The 13,139-nt window shown below is 37.5% G+C and overlaps 1 protein-coding gene across 3 annotated transcripts in view; it reads left to right on the top strand.

The window, feature by feature from the left end:
* LOC145678727 (uncharacterized) overlaps positions 1–9,604 on the top strand; it is an 87,430-nt gene extending 77,826 nt beyond the window's left edge. Inside the window, exon 5 of one of the 3 annotated variants that reach the window (XM_081749165.1) lies at positions 9,357–9,604. In XM_081749165.1, coding sequence (XP_081605291.1) covers positions 9,357–9,510 — 154 coding nt within the window. In that variant the 3' untranslated portion in view covers positions 9,511–9,604. The remainder of the gene's footprint in view (positions 1–9,356) is intronic. The other 2 variants (XM_081749168.1, XM_081749166.1) reach the window with 2 other exon arrangements.
* The last annotated feature ends 3,535 nt before the right edge of the window (positions 9,605–13,139 follow it).

Genomic DNA, 13,139 nt, shown 5'->3' with positions numbered 1-13,139 from the left:
AGCTGCTGCAAGACCTTGTGTTTCCTGCCACACTGAAAGCTGACGGCATTTTCCCTTCTTATTTTCAGCACGATGGAGCCCCTCCACACTATGGACTTGGTGTCCGTGAATGGTTGGATGAACAACTGCCAGGGAAGTGAATTGGTCGCCGTGGTCCCGTGGAGTGGCCGCCCAGATCCCCTGACTTAACGCCCCTTGATTTTTATCTATGGGGACATCTTCAGCAGATAGTGTATTCTGAGACAATCCGTGATTTGAGACACCTGGAGTAACGCATCCACCAAGCCTGTGACCGAATTTCAGGAGACATTCTCCTCCGTGTGCAGTCAGAGTGGTTGCGGCGACTACAGTTGTGCATTGCACGGGATGGACAACACGTAGAACATGTGTTGTAGCATTCAGTATCAAGGTAATTTCCCACCTTTGAACATTAATAATAAGTTCTAAACTGTACAAGATAGAAAAAACCAAGTTACACCACTAATTCCTGAGCTCAAGCTAGTGTTATTTGATTTTTCATACACCCCCTTCACATTAAAAAAAATGACTGGAATCCAAAATGGCGGATTTCAAGATGGCGGCCATGAATGGCATACACTCCAAAAGATGCGGTCCCTCATCAAACCTATGTTCCCATAATCACTTTTTACTTTTCCCGTCGATTTTCAAAGTTATGCAGGTGTCCAAGGACTTTTTTGATTCACCCTGTATACTAATTTACATTCTTCCATTACGTAGACTTGTTGAAGTATTACGTAATCACACGTTTTGGTCATTAGTATATAACTAATGACTTTCTCCTCCCTAATTAAGCAATAGTAAACAGGTGATTTACCCGTAAGCAGGTAATAATTATATACCAGATCCTGTGGAAAAAGCAAACTATAATATTCCGTTCTTTTCTTCTTCGCTGAGAGAAATATTTTTGGCACGCCGGGGCACAGATCTCGATTCCGTGACGGTCCCGGATTTTCCGAGATAAATGACAACCGTATGAGGAGAATAAATTTCTAAAGTGCGGGCAATCCCCATCATCGCGTGTGCTTACGTTTAAAAATTCTAGCTTTTTTTTTCTTTTTTTCTTTTTTTGTAGTTTCAACATATTTGCAAAATACTATTTGGCGCTCACACAAAACAATTAATTAAACTTTCTTGGTAATTAAGAAGTAGATACATAGGTTATACTGCAGTAAAAATTTCTAAATAAAATACATTTAAAGTAAAAATGTATGGGCAGTTATTTCAAGAGTGAGGGAATCCCGTACCGCGTGTGGTTACGGCAAAAACTAGGCGCGTGTGTTTGAGAGTTAACTTTGCGATCTCTTTTGGCTGCAAAGGATTTTAGAATGTCTTCAAAAGATACCCTTGAAGTTCCCGGCGGGAGCTCATGTGGTTCGAATTCCACGTTAATCAGTAGGTCCACGTCTCATATAGCCTCGCTGCTGAAAGGGACGCTAAACTAAAATCAACACAACTCGAGCTAACTTATCCTCTATGGATATGATCCTAAGGTTCTCCTGTTAAGTTTCTGTGGTAATTTTTTATGATCTTCAGTTTGCTAAAACTCCTTTCCTTGCCTTATAATGAAAATATATATTTGTCCAGTTTTGCGCCCCTAATCCGGCGCCTGGGGTACAAGCCTCGTTTTCCCCCCTAGTTACGTCACTGCACGCAGTTAAATTCCGCGTTGATTTCAAAGAAAGTAGAAAAATATTTCCACATATAAATACATAGATGGAAAAACAAAAGCAGTGAAGGTATTCAACATCCTTAAAACCTCTGCATATTTAGTTTCTTTGACATCCTGACATAATAACTTCGTCTTAAATAGCATTATTATTATTATTATTATTATTATTATTATTATTATTATTATTATTATTATTATTATTATTTAGATTTATCATTTCGTTATACTTAAGACAACAGGTTTTAAAATATCAATATTCTCTTGTACTTTTTCAGATATTAAAATGTGAAAATAACTGTTTAGTTCAAACAATAGGGTTCATACTTGAACTTCTTATGTTTATTAACAATTCAGGCATCTTTCGGGAATTTGCCGGGCCTGAGAAGATGCCAGATGATTGTATATAGGCCCTCAGCGCCCATGGCCTGCAAATTACAAAGGGGAAAGGAACCTGAGGAAGATACCATTAAGGTAAACAACCATCGAACCTTCCTTTTCATAGAGGGTCTTGTTCCGGGGCGCTGTTCCCCTTCCCTCTGTTGCCCCTAAGTAATCTTAACAGCCAAGTTACAAACTAGCATATTGATTAAACATTCATGCTAGTTCTTGTATATATGCTGTTCCCTCATTCCTAGTAACGTTTTTAACCTCAACGCTACTATAAAAATAATGTGGGGAAATAAAAAAAAAAAAAATACTTACCTGAATTCACTAACATTGACACACGAATAATAGAAATTTATTTCTTAGCAACCATTTGATTGTTGAATTTTTAAAAAAGAAAATTATGAGGTAACAATGATGATCTTAAAGAGTAGTTATTAAAGATTTTGAATATTGAAAAGTATCCTTCTCCGTTGTCCAATTTTCAATTTAAATAAATTTGATTGTTAATATCCAGTATAGGTTAAGTCGGGATTTCTCAAACTGGTGGTCGCGAAGGGAGGGGGGAAAAGACAAATGTAATTAGAATCTAGTAGCGAAAAATATTTTTAAAGAGTATTTTGAATCTCTTATTTTGATATGTTTTGTGATTCATTTTTGGCGACATGTCGCTAGTTGCCTATTGATGGTCCACCGACGCTTACGTAATGGATAAAATTAGTGGCCCCGCAGCGGCGATCAGCGGTGGCCCCACTTCCGTTTTGAAAATTATACTGCCAGCGGCAGGGACGCGACGAAACGCAAATGAACCACAAAATTACTCCCCCAAAATATGTTAAATCGCCTACATGCGTCATTTGTTTATATTAAGTCTAAAAAATACTAAAAAACAATTACGCTGGGCTTGGCCCGAACCACTAACCTTATGATTACTAGGCGCGCGTTCTTCCGACTTCGCCAGGGAGGCGATAAAGAAAACCTCCCTTGTAGAGGGATAAATTATTGAGGTCTTTAAATTAGGCCAATCAGAATGCTTCTTTAAGTATTCGACGATACCGTTTGTGATAAGATAAATGCGTTCGCCATGTAATTTTATAACAAAATGTCGCGTGTCTATTTACTTTATTTCATAATTCTCCCATATTCACTTTCTAACAATTGGCGACAGTTGCCATCTATATTCATACACTTATACGCACTTATTCCAGGATTTTTCACTTCATGATGTAGAGGCAGGGCCTACTCTTGATCCGCGGAACTCACTTTAAGAACAGTTCGTGAGGAAAAATAATACATAATAATAATGATTCCATGGACATAACTGGCGATAGTTCGTGTTGGTCCCTTCGCGATTCTCCACGGAGAATTGAAGGAGTGCGGACCAAAATGAAGTCCTCGGTGCTATGTGGTGGTAACTTTAACAACTCGACTCTAGATACCTGTTTCGAATCGACGAAACCCTGCCGCCAGTGGCACACTAGCAGCAATCCTTCAACGCGTCGCTATATCGAAGATCGATATTTCCCGGCAAGTGGGCTACTAGGTATTGGCGACTGTTACGACATGGGGGTTAATGTGAAACTTGAGCCCGATAAAATTTCACTAGGATTCATAATGAACAAGCAGCGATAATAAAAAGGTTATTATTCAAAGAAGAAATTACTTGTGTGAGGTCGCTGGCAAGATGATGTGGTAAGAGGAGCTCATGATATAAAATATTTTCAGAAACCCTGAGATAGAGTATTCAGCTGTCGGGAAAATTTAGTATGAAATTTAAAAAAAGAAGTTGTTACCAACCGAAAAGAGGAATTAAGTCAAAATAATCGTAACCTAGTAGGCTATAATGTATACCTTCTGTGTTTCTTGAGGATGAGGATATATCATTTTCAAAATCTTGGCGCATTACTTTGTCAATTTTCATAAACTTCCAACTTGGTAATGTGTCGCTCGCGAACGAGCCGGGTCTTCTGAACGCTCTTTTGGATGGGCGAGTGAGTAGTAGCTCATCTCTTCTGAGTCAGAGTGTCATTCTTGTGAGAGCCGTTAGATTTATCTTGGAGTTGCACCATCCGAGCGTGACGTGATGTCACTTGGCATTATCATTGTGATAAAGAGAGAATAAATCGAGCAGTGCGGTGCTTCTTGTCCCCTTCGCTCGCTGACGCTCGCTCAGCTATGTTTTATTGTTTAAGTAAATCACTTTTTTTAAATCAATAAAGCTGCGTGTGCAAAGTGGACTGATATCACGTGACATTACGTCACGCTCGGGTGGTACAACTTCAATGTACGCTTAACCTCATCCTAGTTCGTAGTTCTTCGGGAGCCATAATCAGTGGTGGATCTAGCCCGGGACCAGGGGACCCTAGCCCCCTTCAGTTTTTTGAGAGAAAAGTAATTTAAGCTATTATTTATATATTTTTGCAAGTTTATAATAAACTCATGATATGATACCTTTCATAGTCTGGGTTGTTCCCCCTCCATTTTTACATTCTAGATCCGCCACTGGCCTTAATTCTTTGGGAGCGAAAATGATTGGAAAATGTGAATGTTACACAGCAATGGTTTCAGCGGTTCTCATTGATCGGCTCTTCATTTCAGTTCAGTAAGTGAGCCTTGCCGTAGCGTATATAGTAAAATAACACCAGCAAAGTAAATGTTTAAATCGTTCGATGACAATTGGACTCGCAATAAAACTTCACATACAAAACGAAAGTTAAGTCCGTAAACTTTTCAAGAAAAACTGGAAACGAATTTGGAGATCAAGGGAGCAAAGTCCGGTAGGTCTAAGAAAAAATCTGTAAGAGCCAGTTCTTTTCCTTCCCCAGGATCTTCTTTTAGCTGGACGTTTGAGAAATTAAACAATGAAAGCGTGGATGAGTAGCAGTGAACAGAACTGATTACTCGCTCACCGTTTATACAATGTAGAACTGTTATAAATAAAGGTGCGTATTGCACAATTCTTAAGCAGAATTGCATGCTAAAAAGAGCATATAATTAAAACAAAGCCTCAATAGTCGCAATTAATTTTTAATTTTATTTTACAATAACTTAGAATCGGTCCTTTCTAGGACAGTTCATAATTTTCTGTACGGAAGGATAGAAGTCCCGTCTAAACAATAAAGGCCTTATGCAGAGTCGTTCTGACACGTGATTAGTTCTATACTAAAGAGTTCGACTAACATATGTTTCCTTCAAAAGTCAGACTTCTAGTATGACGTTAATCAGACGTCAAAACGACTCTGCCTAAGGCGGTAAAAGTCTACTGAAGGGTATTTTAAGGTATTTTGGTAATACATACAAAAACTCCTACAGCTGTGATGTATTAAATTGAAAACGTAATCACCGTAAATGTTTCTTACAAACATAGCTGAATTTTATGGGAATATAGAGGGTCGAGATGAATGGGGCCAGTGCCCCTACAAGACTTCGTTTACTAAGTGCTCATGTGTTCATCAGCGCGCAGTTGATAATTTGAAATTGAAGATAAAAAAAAAAAAAAACATTTACAGCAACGATCAATACTATTCTTTGTATTTACGTGTAGTTAGAATATAAGTCCTTTATTTTGTAGCCAATTAGTGGCCCGGAGAAAACTCTCAAAGCTGCAAAAGTTCCCCTGGAATCAAATATCCGTTCATACTTAATGTGGTTTACCAATAGATGTACAATATTTCCATCCCCAGGGTATTGGAAAAGAAAAATGAAATCAGAATTCAGACCAATGATTCTCGAATTAATGCTCAAAAGACCGCCAAGGGGAGGATGCTACCAGAATTACTTAATCCAAGCAGGTAAAGAGTAGATATAGCGTTCTCACTTTGCAATCGGGAAGTCCTGGGTTCGAATGTGATTAACGTCCTCCCAAATTAACCTAACCTAGAGTTGCAACTTAACGTACCCAGTTTCATTTATCATTATTAGTTATGCATATATCTCTCTACAATATGCTGTAGTTGGTTGAATATTAATTTGTGACATTCTAATGAGGTGAAGTTAATTAGTGGGCGTGTCTTAATTTAACTTATTTTTATAACCAATAAAAATCATAATTGTGATAATTAAAGTTGTATAATTAATTAAAAATGTAACAGGTAAATCATACCTTTTAACTGTATCTCATATACCATATTCACTGTGTTCTACCGTCCTACTACTGTCATAAGGAAAAGCTAGACGAGGTTGTATTTCAACATCATTCTCAGGCTCACCTTTTTGATTTTAGGTTATCAAGAAGCATCAATATTGACGCACTTTGGTTTATCAAAACTCCTTTATACGCAAATATTTACATGTCTGTGTCCTTCCGGGAGACAATTGACGGATCATCAGGGGCACACTCACGCGGGGGGTCAACCAAATCCGGATGCCCGCTCTAAAATTTCGTAACTCGACATATAGTCCTGGATGTAGCTATGGTTCTATAGGAAAGTTTGAGTATGGAGAATTTTCCTTCAGAATTGTTTAGTAGGTGTCTTACTAATTATTTTGTACGTGGGTGGACATCCGACACCTGGTATGTTTTAAGGTTATGACGTGATCCAAGATGGCGGCTGCTTAATCACAAAAATGTCCATAGCTTAGCTAATATTGGACGGATTAACTTGTAATTTCATGCTTTTCTTTCAGGATTGCTTAGCAGGGGTCCTAGTACGTATGTTTTTACTAAAATGAACACCCGACATTTTACTGGGATGACGTCATCCAAGATGGCGACTGCTTAATCACAAAAATATTCATATCTCGGTTAATATTGGATTGATTAACTTTTAATTTCATTGTTTTCTTGCAAGCTTGCTTAGCAGGTGTCCTAGTACGTATGACGTCACACCCGGAAAACGTACTAGGTATCGGATGTCCTCCCAAGTAAAAAGTCATTAATAGGACACCTACTAAACATTTCTGAAGAAAAATTCTCCATACTTAAACTTTCCTACAGAACCCTAGTCAGATCCTGGAAACCCTTACAATAATAAGCCTTTTTTGCGGCACAAAATGATGAGGTGAGTCCACTGGTCTCAGCTTCTTTTTTCCACACCATTTTGAATTTTAAGCTTATTTTTACGTAATAAGCTTCCCACATGTATCAAGGACTGCGTGTTTATTACCTTGAGTTCTTCGATTATAGTAAATAAAAATGTATACGAGAGACAAAATATGTTCATTTATACGAATCCGTTGGACTCATGTTATCATATTTTCCGACATGTGTCCAATGGACTCATCTTATCATTTTAAGGGTTAAGTATAGGTTGGATGTATAAGAAATGATAGCGCCAACCTATCCTTAATAATTATTCTTTCTGACTGTAGAAGATCTTAATAAAGCTATACTTATTTGGCAGAGAAATTATTGATGCAGTCTAATGATTTGACCTTATACTTCATCTGTACTCTTTCTCTACCTGTATGAATAAACAATTTAATTCTATATTGTTCTTCTGGGAATGTAGATGGCAACACTTAACAGTTACTTATCGTCTTTTTCAGGTGTATAACAACACTATTTCAATCAAGGATGTTATAAAATAGAGGATCTGCGTTTACAACAAAATCTTGAAGCCATACGTCACAGTTTCGCTACCCCCTACTCTGCCCACTCCGCCCAATAAGATCGCAATGTTTTGAGTCAATAATTCTGGCGGAAACGAAAGTATCCAATCAGACGATGGCGGAAACGAGAGTAGCCAATAAGACGTGTCGGAGCTCGGTTGTTTTTTGACTTGATTGATTTAATAGAATAATGATACATACGGACAAATCCTCCATTTTATAACATCCTTGGTTTCAATACTTTCAATGTTTTATAACATCCAGAGTCTTGTAGTATTGGACTCCGTCTAAGTTTGAACTTCTCCCAACAAAAATTTCTGGGTCCACGCCTGTGGCTCACCAGGACGTAGATGGCCAAAGGTTAGGAATTGAGTTTTTTGATCGAGGTGATGTTCAAACATGAAGGGTAGAAATCAACTATTTCCCGTAGTAACGTTGATCATTATAACAGGGGCGTCATTTAGGGGGTCAGGAGAGGGCAATTGCCCCCCAAGAGTTTGAGAAATACATACAGTATACTTTAATCGATTGTCCACTAATATACTAGTACAAAACGTGAAAGTCTTATGTCGGTGGTGCTTTTGCTCCCCCTCAAGCGAAGTCTGAAATGACGCCCCTGCATTATAAGACTAAAGGCGGTAATAGCGAAAAGTGGTTTCTTGTGGTCGATTGAATATTCCCAGAATGCATTTCATCTCCATCTTTACCTCTCTATTAAAAACCAGAAGTGTTAGATATCCATTATAACTTCTGGTTACTGTATTGATCTATACAGTGGAGTTCCGCTAATCGGAAGTAATTGGGATCGAACCCTGTTCGGAGCACGTGATAGTTCGGATTAGCCGGAATAACAGTAAAATCGCGGTTTGAAGCAGGTGAATGGGTCTTTTGTGTTGTGATATATAGCGTATAGTGTTTCCAAACACGTTTTCTGATTACAGTATATGTACTGAAATGAAAAAAATGTTAAAAATGTTTAAAAAGTTGGAAACCTTGATGCTCTTACTTCTCACGTTCAGTAATTATCGTAATGTGGCTTAAGGCCTATATACAGGTATTAAAGAAAAAAAAGTTTATTTAACGAGTTTACTTTTTTTTTTCTACGAAAACATGCACCCATTTTCATCCTTTTAGTTATTAATTTCCTAAAACTACGTATTTTCACCACAAAATAAATAAACTAAAATTTTCCTCCCGTACCTGTTCAGATTAACCGGATGCTCGGATTATAGGTATTCCACTGTATAATTATTCAACTGAGTTATTTTTTCTTGTGTGTTACTTTGGTCTGATATGGAATCATTTTAAGGGGTATGAGCGAAAGAGTAAGAAAGAAAGCATTGAAAGTAGACTATACCCTCCCCCCCCCCAAAAAAAGCTCGGAGCATTTTTAGGGCCCAAGAAGATATATTATGGAAAAAGAGGAAGTGTGGTGATCCTAAATCCATTTCGTAAGTTTGATGGAAAATTACAATATGCCTAACCACTTTTAATAATTTAGGAGCATCATTTCAGATTTTGCTTGGCGGGGCAAGATTCCTTGATTTAAGTAAAATTTCTCGTTTTTCAATGATTTACTACTTTTCTTTTGATAAAATTTATATAAATCTCAAACCCAAGGGGGGCAATTGCCCCTCCCTGCCCCCCTAAATGACGCCCCTTAATTATATATCTTCGTATTAAATTAGCCAATAATTGGGACTAATGTTTTTTTTTCTTTTTATCTTTACAGTTTTGGCATCAGCTGGATAGCGGGACATTTCACGAAGCAAACAAACCATCTCTTAGAATATTTGAAAGCTTCTCTTTATGGACTGGGAAGCGGAAGGTGTGATGCAATGTTTCCTCAGTGTCAAGTTGATTTTTCGTACAAAATTGGATATTAAAAATTCACAATCACATTTATACTCCGATGTCATTTTTAAAGTACAGGAAATATACATGTATAGCCATTGTTAGTATTGTTTGGAATAAACTGAAATTACATGTATCTATTTTCATTATTTATCTTAATTTCAGTTCTTTCGCTTCCACGGGCCCCGACTGTGGAGAATCTAGAGGGCTTGCATTCCTCCAAAGTTTGGTTAGTTTTTCCCTTGAATCTGGATACTTTTGCTTTAATACAGTGTATGACAAAGAAACAACATCTGAACGCTCTCTGCCCCGAAGTTACACAGAAATCGATAACAATAGTTACACCAGCATATTATCTCATTGGTCAAGGGTAAAAGGGTAAATTTCGTGACTTTAGAAAACAAAAGGGTTCCTTCACAGTTCTATTGTCAAAGGTCCCCGGAGATAAACGTTGACCAACAGGTGTAATAAATAAGAAGTATTCGTCAAGCCCTTTCTTCAGGTACCGTTATTTTGGCCGTAAATCTTCAGGAAGTTGGTTAAAAAGGACAGCAAAGTAGGCGAGTCATTCGCGATTTAGAGATAAAATCAATATAGGAATATGATCAGTATGCAACCCCATTTAGTATATGTGAGAAGCATCCATAGGATCGGCATAACTAATGGGTCGAAAATTGTTTCAAAACTAGATATCTCGATAGCTTTATCGCTAGCTTTCAAGCTTCCCAATTGGGCAAGGACTAATTGGGAAACTTGTCCAATTACAAAACAGTTTGTTAACGTTTGTTGGCATAGGTTAGTATAGGTTCAAGCTTCTCTAAAGAATCCACTAACCAAGTTTTCGTGTGATAGTTTTCTAATTGGGCAAGCCTCCTAATTAGTCAAAATGGAACCACTAGTGAAGAATGATCTGACATTACTTTCACCCTGTTCCTGAAGTTACTTTGAAACAAATTGCTTGTCATATGCAAGCTCTTGAAAGGTTCTATACTAGACATACTTTTTCTTTCGTCTATCTTTGTCTTCTTCCGAGATATCTAGTTCTTTTTTTTTATTCCACCCATCACTTATATCTGTATCTCAGCTTAGCTCTATTCTCTATGTATGCTTCTCACAAATGCTAAATGTGATTGCATACTGATCTTATTTCTACATTGATTTAATTCCTAAAAGCTATCAATTTCTCTAAATCATCAATGACCCTCTTACATTTGCTGCCCTCTTTGACCAACTTCCTGAGGCTTTAGGTTCAAAATAACAATACCTCTAGATTGGACTCGATGAGTACTTCCTATCACACCTATTGGTCAACGTCCATTTACTGGGACCCCTTGGCAATGGAACTGTGAATAAACCCCTTTCTCTGTCGCTTCTTTTGTGTACAGTAGTAACAGCTTAACAAATTTATAACTCCTTGTCTGCTACATGGATAAAAACAAGCTATTTTAAGGTATACATACAATACATATATACAAAGTAGATATCATACAATATATAAAAAGATATATATTGTACGATATCCAGTTTGGCGGAATCTAAAATGGTTCTCATGATGTGCGTTCTCAAGTCAATGTAGTTTCCGCCCAAGTTTGAGGCGTAAATAAGGGCCCCGCAGACCCCGCGGGGGGCCAAGCCATCAAGGACCCCCAAATCGTGAAACGGGACATGGAAAAGGGGCCCCACTCCACGCTGTCTGCGGGAGGGCCCCCAAGCCTTTAATAACGCCATTGACACAAGTCTCCAGTTCCAACATTTGCTTTTCCTCTGTCCACGCGTCTCGTTATTACTGGTCTGTATGGTCTGTACCGATATCTCTAAAACCTGGTAGGTACAAATGTCAAACGTAGCAAGACCCATCTAGTAAACAAATGATGATAAATCAGAAATGAGTTTAGATTCTCGTTCATAGGAAGATGTTCTACTTAAAAATTAGCTTTTATATAATATTCAATATGGCGGAATTTAATATGGCTGCCGTTTACCAAGTTATTACTGCCTGTCTTATTTTTTACTAAACCTATATACAGATTCACATGTATCTTCTTTAAACACAAATAATTCTGATGCTGTCCACAGAATATTTTTTATATAGTAATTAGCATTTCTATTCTTTCATCGTAGGATTTTTTTACGTGCAGCCATTTTCACTGCGCCTTTTGACTTTGATTCTTCAGTTGTGGGATCCTTTTGTCTCGGACCTTTTTGACACTTAATTCGGATCTTATTCGTAGGTCATTTTGACATAGGGTCCTTTCGTTGCGGGGCACCTTTGACCGGGGCCCTTTTCATCCGGACCTATTTGACTTGTTGAACTAAGTACAGACAAAGTAAACGACCAAAACAACTTACTTTATCTTAATCAAACTTGGAAAACAATTCAGTTGGTGTTAGATTGTTGCTTTTTCAATTTATTCCTACATCCATATTAATCTGTGTATCTGTATAAAAAGGATGTATGTATGTTAGGAATGGTATAGAGACGAGATGAAACCCAATACACTTTCGGTCTCGCCTCGAGTCAAAAAACATCGTATCAGTTTCGGTGTCGTTTCGATCAATATATGGAGCTCCTTCGTTACTAAGCCGTTAGCGTATGTGCCTTTGGCGTGATAGACCTGGATTCAATTCTAGGCAGGAGGTTATGTGGTTAGGATCCCACGTTGAGCTGTAGTTCACGTCTGATGTGGCCTCGCTAATATAGTCGAAAGAGACGGAGCAAGAGGCATTTTGTTTAAGATATCCTCTGTATCGAAAACAAATATTAGACCTCAATCAATAAATTCCAACACTTACCGGTACATTAATTTACTAGTTATGCACGTGTCTTTGGAGCATGGGATTCCGGATTCGAATCCTGGTGGGAGATCATTGAAAAGTTTCAACGCATAAAGGTAGTTTAGATTCCACCTTAAACTGTAGGTTCACATCTTACATAGCTTCGGTGTTGATAGGGCCGCTAAATTCAAAGCCACCAAGTATAAAATTTACATCTTGATGTTTTTAACCCCAATTCTCTGGTTTAATCTGATAGTTTCCCTCTTCCCATGATCTTGGCTTATTCTGAAATTCCTACTCTCTTCCAATTTTAGCATCTTATTCTCAGTTTCAGAACAACGTTGATACAACATGAGCAGTTGCAGTTAAAAAAAATAAAATAAAATAAAATAAAATAATAATAATAATAATAATAATAATAATAATAATAATAATAATAATAATAATAATAATAATAAATAAAATAAACATCTTTCACATGAATATTTCTAAGCTGCATGGAAAGAAATGTCAGGAAACTGAAACATTATGTGTTTGTTTTACAAAACTAAGTTTCGAAATAATTTGGCAACTTTTTTTTTTCGGTCATTTCAAAGGCTGGAAAGATAATAAGATATAGTGAATCCCAATTCAAAATTATGGTCTTTGCTGTTTAAAACATTTTCGATATAACTAAGTACCAAACTATTAGAGGTGGCATTTTCCGCTTTCTCCTGTGCACACGTCTATGGCTTAGACTATCCAAGGGCAATTGTTCCACCATCTAACATATCCACCCCCATAAAATGTCGCATAGCCGGCCCTGGCCCTTTCGGGCTGTTGCACCGTAAGGTTTGGTATATATTAGGTATATTGGAAGTTGGCACAACTTTAACAAAGTATTATT

This window comes from Thermobia domestica, chromosome 2, assembly GCF_964235325.1.
Source record: "Thermobia domestica chromosome 2, izTheDome1.hap1.1, whole genome shotgun sequence".
NCBI classification, from domain to species: domain Eukaryota; kingdom Metazoa; phylum Arthropoda; class Insecta; order Zygentoma; family Lepismatidae; genus Thermobia; species Thermobia domestica.
This window is presented reverse-complemented; position numbering and strand designations above follow the sequence as displayed.